General features: G+C 47.4%; 1 protein-coding gene and 1 long non-coding RNA gene across 5 annotated transcripts in view; one reads left to right on the top strand and one right to left on the bottom strand.

Moving 5' to 3' along the window:
* Window positions 1–22,858, bottom strand: part of ZNF536 (zinc finger protein 536) — a gene marked incomplete at its 3' end in the record, with an annotated part of 283,805 nt that overhangs the window by 17,112 nt on the left and 243,835 nt on the right. For all 3 annotated transcript variants that reach the window (XM_081215811.1, XM_081215812.1, XM_081215810.1), the window contains one exon: window positions 5,608–5,760. In XM_081215811.1, coding sequence (XP_081071937.1) covers window positions 5,608–5,760 — 153 coding nt within the window. The remainder of the gene's footprint in view (window positions 1–5,607; window positions 5,761–22,858) is intronic.
* Window positions 1–22,858, top strand: part of LOC308605606 — a 368,706-nt gene that overhangs the window by 262,474 nt on the left and 83,374 nt on the right. The window lies entirely within an intron of this gene.

Genomic DNA, 22,858 nt, shown 5'->3' with positions numbered 1-22,858 from the left:
GAGGAGCCAGGGTGCACAGTACTTCCCTTTGAAATCGCTGGGAGGCTGCGTCAACACACCTTGTGGGTACAAGTCACTTCCTTTCCTCCAGCTGGTTAGGGTGTGGACACACACTGTCAAAGAAATGTTGCATTAATTCCCTAAAACAAGCCAAAAATTCACCCAGAAAAGTAAAAATAGCAATACAGTGCAGTGGTTAATAGAATGGAATTCTAAATTAGGCAGATCTGGATTATGACCTGTAATCAATGCTGGGCAACTCTGGGTGGGTAGCTTCACATCTCTGAGGCTCAGTTCCCTCCCCTTGCAAAGGGGACGGGGCGGGATAAGGGGGGAGTTGGAACCTGGTCTCCAAAGCGCTGTGAGGATTAAGGGGCGAATAATAATAATCCACAAGCAGCAAGCAGTGCTTGCACGCGTGAGTGCACAGAAAGTGGTGACTGCAGTTACTGTCATTGTTGTTGTTATACTCTCCTTGTTGGCTGAATTTTTCTGTGGGCAGCCAGTTGCTGTCATGCTGTGTAGACAGCTTCAGTCATGAGGCAAGAAAACTCCCAGGCTGTGCCTTCCCCAAAGGGAGGGCACACAACCCTTTGGAGGGGCTGCAGGAGAGAAGTCTTCTCACCTCCACAGTCCCCTTTTGGCTCCATCAGGACAGAGGAGCCTCTGGTCTGGTGCCAAGAATGCAGGTGAGAGCCAAGGAGGGCACCCCGTGCATCCCACCTGGCCAGCGCTCAGCCGCTGTATCACTGAGGCGGCACCCAGAAGGGTGGGCAGTGCTGGGCATGCCCCTCAGCCCACCCTGAGACCCCCGGAGAACCACTGCTGGCTTCCCTGTACAAATCTAGTCCATAAAGAGGTGCCCAACTCAGGGCCAGACCAACACATGCAGCAAATCAAAACCAGATTAATAAACCACTAGCATAGTTTGAGAGGGGAAAAAAACTAATGAGATTTATTTTAATTAGTCTCTGAACTTTAGTGCCTCCAAGTTTTCAGGAGTGAGGTTGCTTAGTATATTTCTCTAAAATGGTCATTCCTGAGACAACAGGCACCCCCTGGGAAACCTGACACACGGGTGGGTCATCACATGGGGTGTTACACCCTCCTGGGGCTTGTGGGGAATGCACACCCCTCCAGCCTTTCAGGAACTGATCAGTGCCTGCCTACCTCCTGCACAAAACAGACACACTGGACTCTTCAGAGTATCTCCAAGGTACTACCTGGAACGGATGTAGTACCTGAACGGATGGAGTACATTTGCAGGCAGCCAATAAAGAAAGGACTGGCTGGCCTCGGTCAGGGGCAACCTGGGGGCATCCCTGCCTCCTGTTGCATGGTATTACTAAGTGTTTGCTGATGCATCTCTGAGATGGTTAATTTTATGCATCAGCTTGACAGGGCCAAGGGTTGCCCAGATATTTGGTCAAACACTATTCTGGATTTGTCTGTGAGGGTGTTTCTGGAAGAGAGTAACATTTGAATAGTACACTGAGAAAGCAGATTGCCCTCCCCAGTGTGGGTGGGCCTCATCCAATCCGTGGAAGGCTTGAATAGAACAAATCTGAGTAAGGGAGCTCTCTCTCTGAGCTGGGACTCCATCTCAGACTGGGACTTATACCATCAGCCTTCCTGCTTCCCAGGCCTTTGGACTCAGACTGGAACTTATACCATCCACTCTCTGGGGCCTCCAGCTGACCAGCTGCAGATCATGGGACTTCTCAGCCTCCATAATCAAGTGAGCCAATTCCTTATAATAAAGACCTCTCTCTTTCTCTCTGTCTCTCTCTATATGTATATATATATATTGATGTGTATATATGTATATGTATACAGATGTGTATATATATGTATAGATATATATATTTGTATATATCTGTATATTTATAGATGTGTATAGATGTATATATGTATATTGATGTGTCTATATATGTGTATGTATATAGATATGTATATATGTATATATATTTGTATATAGATGTATATATATGTATCTAGATATGTATGTATATGTATATAGATATGTATATATGTATATGTACATAGATGTGTATACACACACACACACATGCACACACACGTACACTGTTTCCTTGGAGAACCCTAACTGACATAGTCTCCTTATTGACTGGCTCTGAATTCCAATCACCGGCAGCGTACTCTAGAAGACAAATCGCACACGTCCAGTGATTGGGTCCTAATCAGCCCAACTTTCAAATAGAAGAGAAGTTCAGCCTTCCCTGGGTGGGCAGCAATCAACGTCTGCCCTGCAGGAGCCAGAAAGGGGCAGCCCCTAGGATGTGAGGGTACTCTGGGTGCCTCCCCTCCATCACGCATGGATCTGGCTGGAGCTTGGGGGACAACAGAAACGTTCTTGCTCCCTGCAGGCTCTGCCCAGCCCACAGGTGTTCAAAGCAACCTGACTGGTGCATCTGCTCAGAACCTCTCTAATAAACAGGTGTTGGGAAAAGAAGAGCAGTAACTGAGTTAATGTAGTGGAGTTAAGAAAGGAAAGTGTTTTTATCAGAGTTGATTCTATACAATCAAAACTTCCCGTAGAGGTGGAGTAGGACAGAAAGACACAGAGAATGTTCCACCTCATATCCTGACCAATTAAAATATATTTATTACACATTGGATTTTTAATGTGCTCGTATGGGTCCATGATAGAAAAACTTCAAAAGATGGCATCTTGGAAAACAACTCTTCTATTCTGCAGACTGCTGTCCTCTGGCCATGTCACTTGGAAATATAAAACCGCAAAGAGAAAGGGGAAGGCAGTACAGGACATCTCCACAACTGGGGCCCCTATTAACTCATTCATTAACAAACCACTTGATTTTGATTTTGAATTACACGCGTAATCTACACTTTATATTGTCATAATGGATGTTTTACTTTGGTGATTTATAACGTGTAACACTTTCTGTTCTGTTCAGAAGCACAAGTGTAAGCATTTTCCAACTTCTTTGTTCTTTGATAAAAGGAAATTGATCTTTATCTGGTTACCATTCTGCCTTTTAAACACTGCAAATTCTGTTTCCGAGGAGGGCTGGTGGTGTGATGTTCCCATGGCTTCTTTCATTTTCACCCTTATTCTGGGAAGTTTCTGGAATGCCTCTGTCCGTGGCCCTGTCTTGCTTCTCTCTGTGTCTCCAAAGACTATTGATCACAAACTTCAGAAGTTTGTGACGCAAAAGAAGCAGAAATTTGGAAAAACATAATCTTTCTCAAGCTTTAAAACTTCTAAAAACAGTATCCATTTGTTTCTACCCAGGTTCAGCAAGACTTCTTTCGGCCAGCTTCAGTCCTAATTTACCAAGAATATTCTGTGGCGTTTCCACTCGAACCACAGGCAAGCTGATGGGGGTGGGGGCCCCCAGGGTCGGCAGAGCTCCTGGTTGGGAGGCACTGCCCCTCTCCTTCCAGACCCACACTCCCCGGCAGGGCCGGCCTCACTTGTTGTGAGCCATCACGCACCTGGGAAACCTGGCCCAGGAGCCTGTATCCACATCACATGAAAGGGCAGTACCACAGCACCCGCCTGGCCAGGTCTCCACACTCCTGTAGGCAGTGAGACCGTGGGTGCCCTGGTGGACTGTCTCCCATGTCCTGATGGTCTGTGGGTCCCTCCCAACCACCACAACACTAGGGGACCCAGCTCCAACCTGGGGAGGAAAGTGGACATCACCATGATCTGAGAAAGCTGAGCTGCCTCGCCTTGAGCCCCATCACTGGGAAGAGCTTACTGAGAAGGGGACATTGGTGCCAAACTCTGAAGGTGAGGGCGCAAGCCGGTGACCTATCTTACAGAGAAGTGCAAAGGCCCTGAGGCAGGAACTCAGGGACTCCTCATGAAGCTCCTGTGGAAGGGTCTTCCATCCATAACCAGGGATCTAGCACCTGCAGCCTGGCTGCCATGCTGTGGCTTCTGACCAGCACACGTGTGCAGGGTGCCTTTCCCAAAGGACCACAGGTTCCCTAGGGAAGGGTCCACATTCCCCACTGCACTTGTCCCCTCTGTGCTACCCGTCACAGGGCAGGCATTGCAGGAGTAGGGTCACTCACTTATTTGTTCTGTCATTCAACCTCTCAAATAAATGTACCATGCCCCCTGTAAGCTGCATTTTACTGCAAGGTGCTCTTGTAGGCCTCGGGGTTCTACAGCAATTAAATAGATGGATAATATTACACCTTCACATTCTACTTGGTGGAAGACAGACAACACAGAAGGAAATGAACAACTGAACTGAACAAGATAATTTCAGAAGGCGTTAAGTCTATGGAGAAAATAAAGCAGGGGCATGAGGGATATTTCAGGCAGGGTACTCACGCAGTCTCCCTGAAGAGATCACATGAAGCTAAGCCCCCAGTGACCACCTGGAGGAAGAACATTCCAGGTGGAGGGGGCAGTAGGCGCAGAGGTCCTGCGGCAGAAGCACTCTGCGTTGGAGGAGCAGGAAGAAGGCAATGGGGTCGCAGAGTGATGATAAGGGTGAAGATGGCAAGATGGGTCGGGTCCCATGGACCCTGGCGAGTGAGCAGGCTTGGCGTGTAATTTTAGGAGACCCCTCTTTGCCCTGGGGTGACCCCATGAGAGAAGTGCTCCAGGACAGGGAGGGACAGTGGTGATGCCCAACTTCACCCAGGCTGAGAATAAAGACAGCAGCCCATTCCACTGCCACCTGTCCTCAGGGCTCCTCTGGGTGTCAGGGAGATTTGCAGACACAGGTGAGGGCCCAGGTGAGGGCTCCTTGTCTTTAACCACATGCTGCACATGAGGCCTGTACACACTAAATATCCTTCACAACCCTAAGCTTTATTGATTCCTTGGGGAACAGACCACAATTATTTTTGAAAATAGATGGCATATTTGTCTATCCTCTGAAGCAGCTCACACTCCAATAGATAAAGTGTCAGGAGAAAAATCAAAGAAAATGGAGGTGTCCGTATGTCAGAGAGATTTTTTTTGTATTGGCAATGTGCAAACAACTAACAGAAAAGCTCACAAGAACCATGACCGAGAGACAAGACAGAGAGACCAAGAGAAGCCCTCACCTCGAGGGACTCAGGCAACACCGTAACAGGGGAAATGACCACAGTGGTCCAGTGGCTTGGTTAAGAGCATCTCGAGTTTTCTTTTGAGGAGACCCAGTGGAGAGCCACCCATCCTCCTCTCCATCTATCCAGTCCCAGGTGTGGGCACGTAACCCCAGCTGGGCCAGAAGCCAGCCTGCCTTCAAAGACTTCCTACATGCCCCTGTATATTTAGAGTTTGAGCTGGGGTCTCATCATCTGCACCTGAAAAACCCCTGGTCCATGTGAGGATGTGGGAGGTGCTACTTCAGTGCAGCAGAAGGATGCCATCAGCAAAATGTCACAGGGCCTCGGACAAAGCATCATCATCCCAGGCCTGGACCATGGGAGATCCATGTCCACATGTCCATGTGTCATTCAGGAGGGTGAGTATGGAGTAAAGAACTGGGTTGTTAGGGTCGGTTCAGACCCACACAATGGTGCACGGATAGGCCCACAGAGGGTAGACCTAGGACAGGAGCATGGCAGCCCTGGGCCTCCTCTTCTGAGCTGTGCACCCGGATCCCTCACCTGTGTGTATCCTCAGGTGGACCTTTAGGTGATGGGATGTCCGGAAGGTTTTCCCACAGTACGGGCAGTCCTTCATGGCCGAGCCCAGGCTCCTGTCGCGAAGCAGTGTGGGCTGCTGGACGCCGGCAGATCTCCCAGCCTCCTCGCCAATGTCTGCAATGGAGGAGAGACGTTCTCACATCACTTCAGCACATGTCAGAAGTTGTTCGCACCAAAACTGCCAACACCACACAAGGCTAAACATGTCAATACTACACCTGTCTATTTCATTCTTTAAATCTGACAGAATGGTGACAATTCATGTATTTTCTTGTTATTCTCTTAAATTATTTCATCTTTCCTATCATCATTTTAAGCAGCATATGGTACCTTTATATTGAACTGAATTAAACAAGAAAAGAAACAGCTGTGTCAGCAGCTGGTTTGATTTCTTCTTTTGCTTAGCTCCTATTAAACATTTTTTTTTTCAAAAGTTTAAAAATGTTGGTGGTTGTTGAGTCTGATTAATTTATAATATGGACTAGCTGGAGAGTTTGCTATAGGATCAAAATCACATTTGCATTATATCAGGCAACAAATGAAAAAAAAAATGTGTCTCGGCTGAGTCCCCAAGACATGCAGACGTACAGCTATTTTGGGACAGGAAAGAAAATTATCCCAAACTGATCATTTCTTCCTTGTAGAGTTTTGCCTCCATCGCTGGCTGGTGTAATCTCATGAAAGGGAGAAGAAAAAGTATGGAAATGCGGTTCCACAATTAGCCCATGATAAACATATAGTGACATATTCAAAGTCATGTGCAGAAACTCAGCTGCAAAACTCCCATAAACTTAGAGCACTGCAGTTAAATCTTTGTGCAGTGACCTGAGAACTTCCTCTGTAAAGTATCAATACACATTTTCCTTCCTGCTGTTATTTGTTATGTAACCCAAACCGTTAGAAAATGGAATAAAATTTACATACGGCTGCCTTCTGCACAGAAAGGATGGGACATAATAGTAAATAAAACTGTGAAAATATCTAGTGGCTGGAGGATATGTTATTGCAACACCCGAGGCCTGACATCACATTGTCAAAGAGGTGACATAAGGGGAGCAGGGCAGGAGCTGGGACTCTGCATCTCGAGAAGGTGAGGCAGGCAAGCCTTCTCCTCTGGCCTCCCCGCAGGGCTGGAGGCTACCACCTGGCACATAACCCAAGCTCCCGAGGCTGGCAGGGTCCTGGCCGCAGCTTCCGGCCCACACTCTAGGCCTCCTGGGAACAGGGGGACCGTCTGGGATAATAAGCAGACCTGTGAGTTCTGCAGAGAGCAAAAAAAACCAAGATTTGTACCTTCCAAGCAATGGAAAATGCAAATTACTTTTATTCTTCAACATCCATTCCTGGTGTTCTCTGCTCACAGCCAAAAGGGACAGACTTATAGGCCATGAACAAGATGAAGGCAGACGCACTTAATTCTTATTTGGATGTTTGCTCGGCGCAACCGTGGAAACCCTTTGGCTTCGAGCATCCTCTCTGATTTTGGACTGTGCACAATGGCATCATCACCCTAGAAATTTTCCTTGAAGGCTCACTTTTAATCCTATTCTCCACAACTCTTCTAACCATCCTTGGAAGAGCTGTTCGAAAGGTCTAACTGCCCAGCTTTTTTTTTTTCCTCATAATTTTACACAGGGAGGGGGACTCAGTTCATCCACATCTAGAACTCACTCGACCTAGCACTAGCTTTGTGGGTGTCCACGTGACTGTGGAGAGACTACCAAAGATGGCTATTGGGCTGCTGCTAAGGGAAAACAGGCACAAGAGAGTGTTGCCAGGTCACAGCAAACAAATGTCCCACATGCAGTCCTAGCAGGAAGTCCCTGCCCACAGGTCAAGTCCACCAGGGCTGCCACCACCTCTGCCTTAAAGAGCCAGTTTGCCAAGAGTCCAGGAGAACAATGGCCAGATGCCAGATGCCAATTCCAAGTCAACCGCATCCTAGTTATAAACAGCTGAGAGGCCATCTCTTACCCGTCTCCCTCCACCACCCCCAAGCCACACCAACCCCAAACCTGTTGCATTTGCCCTCCTAGCATCACTCATTCCTTTTGTGGGATCATGAGGTCAGCTTAAAATAACAACGAGCCTGATTAAAATTCCGCCCAAGTGCTCCCTGCAACAGGGTTAAGACACCGTATTTAAGTTAGGAGGCCATGAGCTGTCCATTTGAATGATGAGCAGAGCTAAGTGTTGACTTCAGGACAGGAGTAGGCAGGTGTGGGCTTTTGATGTTGCATCCCTGCCCGTCCTCGTGTGCCACGGTCTGCAGCTGAGCACCTTCCCCAGATCCTCCTCCGTTGGAGCCCCTGGGGAGCAGTCCAAGGCAGGGCTGTCCAACAGAAGAGAATAGAGACTGTGGGGAACATACTTCCACTGCAGCTTTTGGTGAGCCCTGGCCCAGGGCACGATATAGATAAATAGACAGATAAGGCTGCTTTCCTGCGCTCCCGCCGGCTTTACAGAAGGTGAGGATGAGCTGCATCTCACTATGTCACTCTAAGCAATGGCCTGTATCTGTTTTCCTTTTATCTTTCTATCTTGGATATGTGTGGTCCAATAAAAAGAATGAATTTGTAAGATAAACAGCTTTCTTTGCAGATTTAAGAGTCTAATTTTCACTTTACACAGAATGTTTTTTTTGTTTTTGTTTTGTTTTGTTTCTTTTTTTTTGGAGGGCCAGAAGGCTTACAGCGTTTACTCATAGCCTAATCCAACTAGAAAAACAAACTTGAGCGACGATGAAGGGGAATTGTGGGTGGTCCCAGGAAGTGTCCGGAGAGGCTGAAAGCCAAGTACAGTCAGTCGGTGATGGCAGAGGAAGGCCCACTGCGCCGCACACTCACAGGGCCTGTGTGTGGGTCCCTGCCTACACCTGGATGGGTATCGAGGAACAAGTGCGCTAAACCGAGCCCAGCCCCGCTGAGAACTCAAGGGGCTCACTCAGAGGGGAAGACGAGGCTGCTCTCCGATTCCTTCTCTACCCACCCAGAGTGTAAAAGCACTAGCAGCTGTCCTTCTGCAAGGTTCCCCAGATGGAGTCCCGAGGCTCTGCCTGTGGCCACACACAGCTGGCCAGGGAAGACCCACGGGTCCTGCTCATGGACAGACCAGCACTTCCCCAGCCCTTCCAGGAAACACATGACAGAAAGGAAGAAGCATTATAAAAATGACACCTGTGATCCTCTGTCAGGCCGTTTTTGGATTGGTATGAGCTTTTAAAAAAATTTCCTTTTCCTAAAATCTGCAGTATCTCTTCCCTCTGATCAGACACTTTCTCTAAATGTGTTGAGTACGCTGAAGGTGGGCGTGTGAACAGAGGTCGGCCTCAGACCCACTGGCTGTTCCTCCTGCTTCTCTGTGAAAGGAGCGCTGCCAGCTCCTAGAGGCTGGGGTGTCCCTGAGAGTTGGGGCATCCGACTACAGGCAACACAGCCTCAGCCTGGGTGTGCTCTGGCTCTCATAGGATGGGGAAAGGGCTGAGAAATAACTCCTGGGACCCCTGTTTCTTTTCTTGACCCCACAAAATAATGTGGGATCTATTCTTCAGGAATGGATGTCTTATATATGGCGGCAGCAAATAATATTCCAGAGGAACACAGACTATACATGCAACCCTTCCCAAGTTTCAGCCTAGAACAGGTGAATTGTAGTAGGTATCAAAAACTCTGCAAGCTTTCTCCTGTTCCTACAAGCTGAGAATGGTTATATAAAAAAGAGGACATGGACCCAATCATTTCAAGTTGTGTTTCAAGAATTTAGGAGGTTTCCCAAAAAACTAAAAATAGAACTACTGTATGACCCAGCAATTGCATTCCTGGGTACATATCCAAAAGAAACAAAAACACTAATTGGAAAAGATACATGCACCCCAATGTTCATAGCAGCATTGTTTACAATTGCCAAGATATGGAAGCAACCTAAGTGTCCATCAACAGATGAATGGATAAAGAAGATGTGACACACACACACACACACACACACACACACACACACACGTATATATATAATGGAATACTACTCAGCCATAAAAAAATGAAATTTTGCCATTTGCAACAACATGGATGGAGGGTATTATGCTAAGTGAAATAAGTCAGACAGAGAAAGACAAATACTGTATGTTATCACTTACATGCGGAATCTAAAAAATACAACAAACTACTGAATATAAAAGAAAAAGAAACAGACTCACAGATATAAAGAACAAATCAGTGGTTACCAGTGGGGAGGGGAAGAGGGAGGGGCAATATAGGGGTAGGGAACTAAGAGGTATAAAGTATTAGGTATAAAATAAGCTACAAGGATATATTGTACAACACGGGGAATATAGCCAATATTTTATAATCGCTATAAATGGAGCATAACCTTTAAAAATTGTGAATCACTATACTGTACACCTTATATATAATATATATAACTTAAATAATATTGTACTTCAACTATACTTCAATTTAAAAAAGATATATTATTTGGGGGTGGGGGACATCAGACAACTGACCTTCCTAATTTTGTCATCTCAAGGTCAGAAACCTTGCCTCCTACATTTCCATTTGCTGCTTCTAAGCCTCTGAGTGTATAGCAAGGTTGGCCTAGGCCAAGGTGACATTAAGGTTCATTACCTTCCCTGAGAATTCACAGAGGGAGGGTAGGAGTGAGGTTCCATAGCTGTGGGCTGAAGGAGGGGCCGGGGGATTAAAAATGGTCATGGATCATCATATTGGAATCCTCATCTTCAACCGCCACAAACTGGCAGTCCTGGATAGACAAAGAATCAGATGCTTAGAAAGAAAGACAAATAACTTCTCAAAAGTTAAAGCCTAGACACACATACAATACCATCAGCAGCTGTCTGAATCCATCCCTGAGACTGGCTATCTTGTACACAAATATGATTTGAATCTATGGGTGCCTCATTATATACTTAACCTTACTCACATATTGGTTTGGAATTTAAATACTTGGTTTATGAAATAATTTTGTATTTTAAGGGTAGATTTTTCCCCAGGTTATCTTTAAACACTGAGCTTCCTTGGTACCTATTTAAAATAGTCTTATTTGCAAAGAAGGCTGCCTCAGGAGTCAGGAGGCAGAACCTTTTGCTTCTGGGTCCCCGGGGCCTGGCTGTCCTCAGGCAAATCCTTTCACCCCACCCCAGCTGGACTTACTGGCCCTTCCCCTCGGCTCCTTGTAATTCTGGGATGCTGGAAGAGCCCAAGCCCACTGCAGGCTGTCTTCACCCACTTTGTGGCCTTTCCTTCACCCACCCTAGCCCAACCTAAGCCAAATAAGCAATAGGGATGGCTCTTAGCGATATGGGAGGAAACGACCATGAAAGGGATAGTACGTGCTCCTATGTATTCCACGAGAGCCTACTTTTCCCAACTGCCTTTGCGCTAAGTTGGGACCACTGACTAGTCCAGCCAATGGCTGGAGGCGATGCAGAGGAGAGACAGTGTGCCCCCGACTGTCTCCCTCTCCTCCCCGGCCACCCTACCCTTGCAACACAAAGGTCAAGGGGGCAGAATCGCAAAACAGAGGCTCGGTGGCTGCGTCACCACATGGAGAGGGGCTGACCAGAGCCAGACTGTGCATGAATGAGAAAAAAATCTTGGTTCTGTTAAGTCATGGAGATTGGAGAGCTGTCACAGTGGGAGGACTCAGGAACTAAGAAGTGTGAACCTTCTACTGGTGAGGTCTTCTGGGTTTATACCCAATCCTCTAGGTAGTCTTACTAATTCACAGAATGAGACAGAGAATAAGGTCCAGAGAGACCAAAAGAGGCAGAGTGGGACCAAAGAGGAAAAGCAAAGAGAGGTTTCTTTTAAAATTGTGCACGTACTCCCAGTGCTCACCTCATCCTGCCAAGCAGCTTTACCCTTCACACGCCCAAAAGTACTTTTTGCAAAGATTTTTGTTAAAAGAAAATTGTAATGGGGCTTCCCTGGTGGCGCGGTGGTTGGGGGTCCGCCTGCCGGTGCAGGGGACACGGGTTTGTGCCCTGGTCTGGGAGGATCCCGCATGCCGCAGAGTGGCTAGGCCCGTGAGCCATGGCTGCTGAGCCTGTGCGTCCAGAGCCTGTGCTCCGCAACAAGAGAGGCCACGATAGTGAGAGGCCCCCGCTTGCCACAGCTAGAGAAAGCCCTCGCGCAGAAACGAAGCCCCAACACAGCCATAAATAAATAAATAAATAAATAAAGTTCATTCTGCAAGTATTAAAAAAAAAAAAAAGAAAATTGTAATGATGATGTTGATGATGATGATGATGATATGCCCGTGCAGGGAATGGAGAGTTATCCCAGCAACCTCAGATGGGTAAGGGAGCTGTCTGTATACCTGAGCATTTACTACTTTAAGACATAAAAGGCCATGGTATTTTAATTTCTATGGAACTCCTACTATAACAGTAAACACATTTTCCCAGAGGAGTCGTGCAGTTCATTCTAAAAGTCTGTCTTGTGCAAAGAGCATCTCAAAAGCACAGATCTCACTTCATTAATGAAGGAAAAAACAATTTGTGGAGTCTAAAGTGTGAGCATGACACCAAAAAGTCACATCTTTATTAATATCTTTGCCCACATATACCAGTGTTTTAAGATCTTTTCAGGGGAGGAAAAGTAATACCTTGGAGGAAAAATCCAGAGGAATGTATAGGTCCTCTTAAAAGCTTAACACTTCCCCTTATTTTAAAAACTTTAAAATAAACAGACTCAAAACAATGATTACTGTGGTAGAGGTTCCTGATGAAGAGTTCCCTTTATTTTTAAAAATGATTTTAAATTAATGGTATGCATAAAAATTATAACATTACTATAAACAATTGTACTTAACTCTTGGAACACACCAGTCACGCCTTGGGTCAGTATTAATTTGGTGTCTCTGTTGTTTCATCAAAGTTCTCTGGTTTATGATGGCCATATATAGTCATGTTAAACAGTTAAGCATTAATATGGACTGGCAAAAGTATTTGTTTAAATAGAGAGCTATTTTAGAAAAGGATGACCACTTGTGAGAAGGCAACAGCCAGCTTCCCTGTGGGTTCTTAGGACGGGGGACCAGGCTGGGCTCACTGGCAAGGCCCGAGCTCGTGACAGATCTCAGGGAGCAGAGGTGAATGTCCTCCGTCATCGCCTTCCTCACCTCTGACCCAAACTCAAAACTGTGTAGAGCTCCATTTGCTGTTAGCAAGATAGGATTTCTGGAATTGGGGAAATAGGTCACTAAAAGGCTAAAATTTGGAGAAAAAAAATATAGGATACTAGGATCTCAAATAGCTTCTCTAAAGCAACATTTTGATGAGTTAAGTGAAAATGAATCAGAAACATATGGATTAAATTTCCCTTAAAATACACAAGGGCTTCAAAATCAAGCACTGTGGGCCAAATGTGTTTCTGGTTTTACCAAACCCAGAGCCCTTTCTTAACTGTCAGGGGAGTGTTCTGAACCCACCCCCCCCATTCTGCTGGTGACTGGGCCACCCATGGGGTCTCTTCCCTCTGGCATTGTGTGATGCTGCCCTTGACAACATCCTCTGTAATCCTTGGGTTGCCAGCTCTCCCGAGGCCCTCAGGGCCAGCTGTGGGTAGGCACTTTTAGTCCACAGCCTGGGAACTGTGACCATGGACGCAGCAGGCAGGATTTGGGACTCGCAGAATCAACCTTTGATAAGACACCTGGTGCGATGGGTCTCTTTGGGTTCTGCACACTCCTCTCTTCCCTCTGGCCTGGTGGGCAGGGATCCAGCCCAGAAACTGTTCAGGTGAACCAGGGCAGAGCAGCGTCACCTATGAACTGGCCTGGGTGACAAGAACCAGGCAGGAGGATGAGTCTGGAGAGGGACGGCCCAGGGGGCTGCCATCTCCTGGGAAAAGCCTGGTTATGTGCAGGGGAGGGAAGGACACTGGCTCCATTGCTCTTTAGAATAGCCCCCAGCACCTATGGTCTCCAACCCCCACCTCAGTGGCCCCCCCACTGCTGCTCTGACCTCATCCCAACTCCTGACTCTACCCCAGCCCTCCATCTTTCTGTTTTCCTCAAGCTTTCCTGGCTGATACCCAACCTAGGGCTTTGTTCCTGATGCCTCATCCACCTGGAATTCTCTTCCCCCAGAATTCACACGGAGACTCTCACTCAGGCTTTAGTCCACAGGCCCTTTCTGGGAGAGGCGTCTCTGACCATACCATCTGAAGGAATTCTCCCTGACTCCAGGTTCCAGGGGCGCTCTTTCTCTGGTTGGTCCTTCAAGCAACCTGTCTATCACCTACTGCAAATGCTAACTGACCTACGTATTTGTCTTACCACCTGTCTCCCCCTAGACAAAAGCTCCACGCAAACAGGGACTATTAACTACTGTTTGCTGTTTTACCCCCAGCACGTGGTAGGCACTCAGCTCATAGCACGTGGTAGGCACTCAGCTCATAGCAGGTGCTGCATACCATACATACTTTAAAAAACTGTACATACTTTTTTCAAAATAAATAAAAGAATCAGAGGAGGCAAGCAAACTGAAATTCAGAGGCTAAGATCAGCTCCTGACTACAAGAGGGAAGCTGTTCTGAGTAGCCTGGGAGGAACTGGCCCCGGGTACCAGCAAAATACCAGAAATGCCCCAAAGTGCTCAGCACAGACCATCAGGGGCTGGAGTGTGATAGCAGCAGGGGGGAAGGAGGTCAGGGGTGCCTGGGGAGGCTTCCTGAAGGAGGTGGCCTCGGGGTGTCTCCTGGGTCTCTCTCCATCCAGGTGGAAGGAACCACACACACACTCTAATCAGCAAGGTCACAAGTGAACTTTTGAGAAGATGGGGGCGTGTTGTTGAGGAAACCTTCCACTATTTCATCTGCCCACTTCCTGGCTAAAAAGGAAGATGTCATTGCGTTGGAAGAAATAGCCTCCCATATGCATAAAGAAACATTAATCAATAGAAAAGTATAACAAGACAGATACTTTAAAAGTAACCCATGCCCCAATTACTACTGTAATGATTGCAAAATACTTGTTTTGCTTTCCCTTCTTTGTAATTTAAATTACACGTTCCTTTCTTTAAAAACCAAAAAACAAAAAACTATAGACTACAGAAGCCTCTACTTTCAGTAAAGCATAAATTCCCAAAAGATTTCTACATAATTTATTTTCTTAAAAGAACTATAGCTTTTAAGATCCTCTTAAGGTAATTTACAGCCCCCTCATTTATGGGTGGGGAGGGGGCTGGGGGGAAGATTGGAGGAGATCTCTTTGACTGTCGGGTATGTTTCAGGAATTCTTACTTAAATGACACTGAGAACAAGCTGGACCAATCTTTTTTGAAATGCACTTAGTCGGTCGCCATAACTTGTGGGGCTGAGTTTTCTTTTGGGAATGGTGCACACTGAAAGGAGAAGGGATGATGTGGAGATAACGCTTCCCCCTGGAGACATGTTTTGCCATATTCTTTTTTAAACAAAGAAGACATCTTAAGCACCTTGCAATATCTTTCATTTAATCGTTGTCAGAAGGCAAGTCCCTGATGAACACCGGCCTGTGTCTTTCTCTTTAACCAGCTGAGTGATCCAAGCTTTTAATATAGCCGTTCCAATTATTGTAAAAGTCATCTAGTACCTTATAACCACAAATATTGACAGTTTATTGCACAACACATTCCTGACATTTGAAGGTCACACCATACATAATACATACTCTTTTATAAAAGTGTCTGGAACAAAAAGATACATGATAAGCAATTACCTCTCCCCGCTTGTATGTATGTACAGTTCGGGCCTGACTAGAGGTTGCATGGGAGGCGCAGGCACCATTTTAAATAATCTATTAAGGCAGCATGGAGGCTTTCATGATGGATAATTATGAAATGGCTCGTGGACACACTGCAGTCAGATTGGCTGGTCGGGCTGTGGGGTCTGGGCAATTCTCCCTGTCCAAGTTCGGGTCACAATGCCACTCCGCCATGGAGAGCCCTGCCTTACTTCACAATCGGATTTTCCCCCAAAGCCACTAAGCATAACAGAGTCACAATATGTTCTTGTTTTTCAGATTGGTCTGTATGTGGCTGAAAGGAATTTAAAAAATCCACCAGGCCTGGTTCAGATGTGCCCCACCCCCAGCCTGCTGAGGTGCCCCAGAGGGGCACTGACCTCAGCTCTCATCACACACACAGCCCCACTGCCGTCCCAGGGCTGTGGCATCCTGCCACGGAGACCTGCAGCACAGGAGTAGGTGGCTGACAGGCACAGGTGCAAACCAGAAAGGGAAGAGTGGACCAAAAAACTCTCCTGATACTGAGGCCATGCGACATCTCCCAAGAACACCCTGAGAAGGGAGGCACCGCTCGCCGCCCCTTATTCCATTCCCACTTGTCCTTCCAGCTTACATCTGACAGAAAGGTTCCAATCACAGATTAAGTGGAACAGATTTGCAGTCAAAGGCTTCAGGTTAAAACCAAGTTCCAACAATTCTTAGGAGTGGAATGCTGGGCAAATTACATAACCTCTCTGAGGTTCATTCAGTTTCCTTATCTGGAAAACGGGGATAGTCATAACAATTCATTTAGCACGGTGCCTGGTGCAGGATATGCTCCAATTAATAGCAGCTTTTAACATGAATGTTGCCAAAGGGACGCCCTGCAAGCAAGGATGGCCTGGTGGGGGGAGGGCAGAGGCTTGTGGCTCTAGTGCTCTCCCCACTCCACAAGCCTCAAGCGATGGGGCCTGACACCTGCACAAGGTCTAGAATGAGAAGGCATGCTCCCTTCCTGAAAAGTCCGGGTTGGAGCAGTTTCTCCAAAGCTCTGCAAACCCAGGCAATTCTCCCAAGTTAACAGTGAAAAACAATTGAGGCTGCAATTGAGCTTCGTGTAGATGACAATCTTTAATCACAGATGAAGCGGCAGGTCATTAGAATCTACACCAAACCCCCTCTCAAACGATACTAATGGCTGCAGTTTGAAAAAAATTATATATATATATATATATATATATATATATATATATATGCATGTATAAACACAAATATATATATATATTAGAACTGTATTAAAATAAATAATCAGCAAACTCACAAGATAATCAAAAGCCCTTCCAAGAGTAATTCTAGTTTGATTTCCAGAGTGAACACCCTACAATTTAAGACATGGGACCAAAATGATTTCTATAAAGATGACGTGTTTATTAGCATTACATCCCAGGAAAGAGGGCTTCCTTATAAAGAACACGTTTTTGCATCTGAAAGCATGCATATTAGGATGTGTGTGTTTCTTTAAGAAGCTACTCTGTTTTAGAGGGTAGCGGGTAAGACAGGGCACCACGTGATCTCGAGGTTGCTATGGTAAATATGCATTTTTTATTGAAGAGTAAACAGTGGCAGAAAACAAGTGTCAATTGCCAGCTCTGAAGTTACTGCCATTTTTGAGCCGCACTGACTTATCTAGCCCTTTTAATTTGAGAAGCTTTATCAGATGAATACTATCAATGGATCAAGATTTAAAATTTTTTGAATAAATGCTGAAACTTTCAATACCTTGTAGTAATAAATACTCTAGTTGACATATAAAAATTAGCAAAAAAAAAAAAAAATTCTATCCAGCTCTGCTCATCACAGCACAAAGATTTTTCTGGAGCTATTTTGCCTGCTGGTAGTTCTCCAAAGGACAAAGCCTTCGGACTTGGCTCAGGCCACAAAGCAGAGGAAGGAGCCAAGGAGACAGCCGAGGTTACCCCACTGACCATTGTCTTGGTACCTGTTGGCAAAACAAAGCTAGAGCCGATGCCCTGGGGAATGGCCCTCCCCATCCAGCAGTCCAGTGTCTGTGTCCTGGCAAGGCTGACGCCGCCCCAGGCTGCTAGTAGGGCAGTAGACTTTAGCCAATACGACTGTGACACGTTCAGCGAAGATTTTGCTGTTTCCCCCCGTAGAGATTGGCTTGACGGCAACTTTGCTTTCTTTTTTCTTTTCTTTTTTTTAACACCTTTATCGGAGTATAATTGCTTTACAATAGTGTGTTAGTTTCTGCTGTATAACAAAGTGAACCAGCCATACATATACATATATCCCCATATCTCCTCCCTCTTACGTCTCCCTCCCACCCTCCCTACCCCACCCCTCTAGGTGGTCACAAAGCACCGAGCTGATCTCCCTGTGCCATGTGGCTGCTTCCTACTAGCTCTCTATTTTACATTTGGTAGTATATATATGTCCATGTCACTCTCTCACTTCGTCCCAGCTTACACTTCCCCCTCCCTGTGTCCTCAAGTCCCGTAAAAAGAAACGAAATTGAGTTATTTGTAGTGAGGTGGATGGACCTAGAGACTGTCATACAGCGTGAAGTAAGTCAAAAAGAGAAAAACAAATGTTGCTTTCTGATAACCACAGGAGTGGCCTTTCTCAACTACAAATGAGGCTGTGTTATAAACCTCAGATAGCTCCCGGTCATGTTCACAACCTGAGTGGGCCCTCAACTAGCTCCTCTGGCCAGGTGAAGAGTCTGGATTTTGTTCTTCTCCTTCTAGCCAGCAACTGGCAGAGGACCATCCTGCGAGTCCTCCTCCTCCACATCATAGTAGGCATCCAACCATCACTCAACCGACACATGCATGAATGAATGATGCGTGAATGAATGAACTGACCCCTGGGGACTAGCCTCCTGGGTAGCAGCTTCTAACAGGAAGGTCAAGTCTGCTCATTCTTCCTTTGATCACAGATAAAAGTATCTAAAAGGTAACTTTCCAGGCGCTAGAAATCCCGTAGACTAGTCCAAAGGAATCTTGACCAGGGACAAGCAAAATGAGCGTGTTCTCCAAGGAGCCCCCAGGGAAGGAGGGAGCACGAATAAACTGCCCTGTTTGTGGAGGGACGGGTGGTGGGAGCGGAGCAAATCGTCCCCACGGCCCCCAGCCACGCGCAAAGACTGCTGAGCAGAAGGGGTCACCTCAAAACACCAAGATGTGTTTGATGCCAAGATCTGAGTTAAAATTTAAACTCTGTGATCCTGAGCAAACCACTAAAGCTTCATGAACTTTAGCACCATTATTTGTATAACTGGATAATAATCGGATAATAGTACAGAGGAATCTGAGTGTTTCCTGAGATAGGGGGTTTGCAAGGCCTTAATATACCTTAAATCCTGCACGGGTATCACAGCAGAGTGGGGAAGTCACTGGTTTCGAGATGGCCAGCTCTGGGTTCCAACCTGGCCCTGCCACTTCTGAGCTATGTCTTTGTAAATGCTTCTCCTAACCTTGCCCAGACTCCAAATCCTGTCAGTAAAGTGGAAAAAACGGTGCTACTTTGCAATCCCTTGTGAAAACTAAATGAGATAATATGAGGAAAGGGCATCTGATAGATTTCCAACTGACAGTTCCCCTGACCTACTCAGGTCCGTAATACTCACCACACAGATGACCAGGATAAACCAGAGGTGATGACTCATATAATGGCATCATCATAGGAGCCCTGCCTACGGTCAGCCCCCTCCCCCAGTACATTCCAAGTAGGAGTCACATTGCCACGCTGGGAAGATCAATTCCAGCGTGCAAACTGACACCAGCCTCTGTGGTGGGAAACCCACGGACAAGGCTCCACTCACACCCACGTGTTCTAACCCCGAAGTTACAGTGTATTTGGCACCTGCCCCCAAAGCACCTCCTAGACGAGACACATTTACTCCAAACATCCCTTTGAGGTGAGTAACTAGGGGGCGAGGAGGGAGACCTGGGGGAAGATGTTAGACCAGGATGACAGGGAGAGAGACGAGCATTCACCATTTTGGGCACCTTGGGCCTCTCCATCCTGTGCTCCGTCCATGAGATGGCTGGCGTTAAAGGGTGACAGGCTGGCTGCCTCTAAACATCTCTGCAGAGCACCCCATCTGCCCAGACATACAGTCACCGGGCCCCTCAGTCCTGCACCCCAGGGGCCCTCTGACCAGAAAATGCCCTGACCCCAATACTGAGAAAGAATTTTAGAGCCATCCCTCAGGCCCTGGGCAGGGACTCGGAGCTGTGCTGTGACGTGAGCTGGGAGCTTTCCTCGACAATGCTACAGGGGGCCACGCGCTCCCACCCCCGCCTGCTCTGCATGTGTCCAGGGCATTCCCCCAACATCTAAGAGTCCCAAGGAAGCCCTTCTGGCTCTCCAGAAAGAGAGAGGTTGGAACTTTCTCCCTGATGGACATCGGGATCTCAATACATTCTGGTCCCTCTTCCTGAAACACGAACCCCAAACACCACCTCCACCTTGCCTGGTTGATCCACCATTCTTGAGGGTTCAGCTCCAATGCTGTTTCCTTGGGAGACATTCTTGGGCTTCCAGACTATGTCAGGTCAGCCCTGATTACCCCAGAACGTAACCTTCATGACACGTGTCAGAGGTTGTACTTAACCATATGGGTGTGTGATACCTGCTTAATTTCCATCTCTCCCACTAGCTTGTCTACTCTGTAAAAGCTGGGATGGATGGGGTCTATTTTTCTCCATCTTATGTCCTTAAAACATCCTGGCACAGAGTAGGTGCTCAGTAAACCCTGGTGACTGACTGACTGATGGATACATGAATGAATGAATGAATGAATGGTGCTGGGGAGGCTGGCGGTCATTCCACGTAGTGTAACCGAAGGAGGTCACCTTCTTCTTTGAAGACCTTCACTCTCCTCCACTGACCTTCCCTGGGAACGCCGAGTCCAGGGCTTGCGCCGTGAGGGGAGAGGCTGCAGCCAGCTCTCCTGGGAGGTAAGGGGAGTCTGAGTGTTGCTCTGCAGAACGGACAGCTCTCAAGAGCCCCAGCCCAGATTCTGGGGCGGGGGCAGCAGGTGGGCACGATCTGGGCAAACAGAACCTCGGGGTGCGAGGGAGAGGCTGAGTGGGTGCTGGCTGAGGGCCGCTGCTGGTGGACAGAGCAGAGCCCAGGCCCCGGGGCAGCACATCAGGATGTGGTTCTGCTTGGTTCTTCTGCTGAATGTCTGGCCCTGAGGAAAAGTCTCATGGCATCCCCAGCCTCTAGCAAGGTGCCTGGCACTTCATATTTTTAAATAACTACAACAATTTAACAAGGTGACACCACTTTGCTAGATTAGATCGTGGTGACTCTTTCTAATAAGGAAAATCGCTTTCTCCGTTCCCTTTGGAAGCTCTTCCACACTAACACTCAAAGCAGTGCTGCATTCACAACACATATAGTCTTATAATGCTAATTTCTATCCCATAACCGAGAGAGACAACTAAATGTTGCAAGGTTATTCAAAACTCCTGCCCCTTATCCTCTGACTTCTCCTTAGGGGAAAATTGCACAGGAATACATTTCCTCATCTGTATGTTAAAGCACGGTTATAGTCCACCTATCATGATTGCAATTTTGGGAATCAAAACGGAGATCCAAAACAGCAGTGTGATCTACATTTTAGCCACATATATTATAATAAATTAAGCCAAAGAAAGAGTTCTGCATTAACTCTCACTCTACTCCTTTAATACCCTATGAGAACGTTGGAGCCACCCTCCATAAGAGCCCTGGCCTTCCCTGCATGCTGCCCAGGGCTGCCACGCTGCCGCTGCCACTGCCACACCACCTGGAAGGCACAGTCACAGAGCCAGTTCAGAGCATTGACTAAAGTAGGCTTTGCAACACAGGTTCAAGGCCACAGAGAGGCTGCCAGCCATCCCTGGCCAAGAGCAAGCAGGAGCCTCTGGAAAGGAGCAGGTAGTGCGGGCAGCATACTGCTGGAAGGTTCCTAGCCTGATGTTTGTAGACACTGTGCCTCGGGACTTGGACCAAGAGGCAGAGGGGACACAAGTGTCCATTACCTTAATGACCTAGCCCATGGCCTTTTCCAGGCCTGGGCCTCTGTTTCCACTTCTGTAGCATGTCTGGGTAGCCAGCTAATGGAGATCTCAAATGTTCATTACACGGGGTTTTCATTGCTAAATTTGTTTTTAACATTTACAAATTTGGGGCATTTCACACATCAGCTTCTCCTGAGAAACTGCGCTTTCACAACGCTGGGTCCAGGGTCCCGGACCTGTTGGGTTGGGCAGAGGGGGCTTCCTCCTCCCCAGGCCCCTCCCTCAGCCTCGCCACCTGGCTGTCCCCACCCGGCAGGCATAGCTCGCTCTGAATTTGCCATCTCTGCCGAGATGGTCCCGGACACCCTTTCCACCTCTGAAGACAGCCTCAATAACCTCAGTTGAGCAAATAAGGCAGAAGCCTCCAGACTAATTCTCATAATTATGATGGGTCTATTATTTCAAAGCCAGCGATGATTGTGGGGTCAGGTGCTCAGAGGAAGAGGGAGAGAAACATACTTTAAGTGATAGAAAATATCCTTTGATTCTTTGCTATGATACCAAATTGCATCCAGAAATGCTGAAACATGCACTCACAACCTTAGTCAAATTTCAAAGAGGCCTTGGCAGGAAGAGCAGTGATCAGAGAGGAGCGGCCGGAGGAGCCACATGATTGAAAGACCCCGTGCAGGACTCACTGTGGTCTGAGCAAAGGGACACGGACACCCCCACCCCCCCACTGCTGAGCTGGCCTGGAGAGCTCCCACTGACACTCTGACCTCCACGTCTGCAGCACCCAGCCTCCTCCTTTCTGCCTCTTCAGGTGTTCCCACCCAGCCCCACTGCCGGGGGCCTCCCCAGCACAGCCCCATCCTCTGAACCTTTTCTGGACGTTTCTGCACAATGACATGCTGCTCCGGGCTGCTCTCTCATTTTTCTTATGCGTTTGGATTCCAGCCTGCTTGCCAAGAGTACCCCGTGGGTTTGCCTGTCTCGTAATCTCCTACAAAGCCGAGCAAAGGGCTGGCCCACTGAGTCACTCAATAAACACAGGTCGGTTGACCTTTCCATTGTGAAAGACACCGTTATTATCTCCTCCAGGGCTTTCTTCCTAGGGCTTCTTCAAGGAGAGAGGAAAATCTGACCAAGTGACTGAAAACACCTTGGACTTTCCAGCCTCATTTCTCACTTAGTTTGTGCCCCCAGTATTTGCTTGGATGTGAATTAATTCATCCAGCCCACAAATATGAATGCTGCCTGCTCTGTGCTGGGCATGGAGTAGGGAGATGGAGCAGCGGTCCATACAGCAGCCCGGGCAGCCCACGGGGCGGCTGCCTGGGAGCACAGCGGCGGATGGCAGAGGAGGAAGCCGGGACATCTGCATCATGCAGCGAGGGGCCCGGTTCTCTCCTTAGTCCTCATTTGTCTGCAAGAAATTAGATCACAGCACACAC

This window comes from Mesoplodon bidens, assembly GCF_964165515.1.
Source record: "Mesoplodon bidens genome assembly, chromosome: 18".
Lineage (NCBI taxonomy): Eukaryota > Metazoa > Chordata > Mammalia > Artiodactyla > Ziphiidae > Mesoplodon > Mesoplodon bidens.
This window is presented reverse-complemented; position numbering and strand designations above follow the sequence as displayed.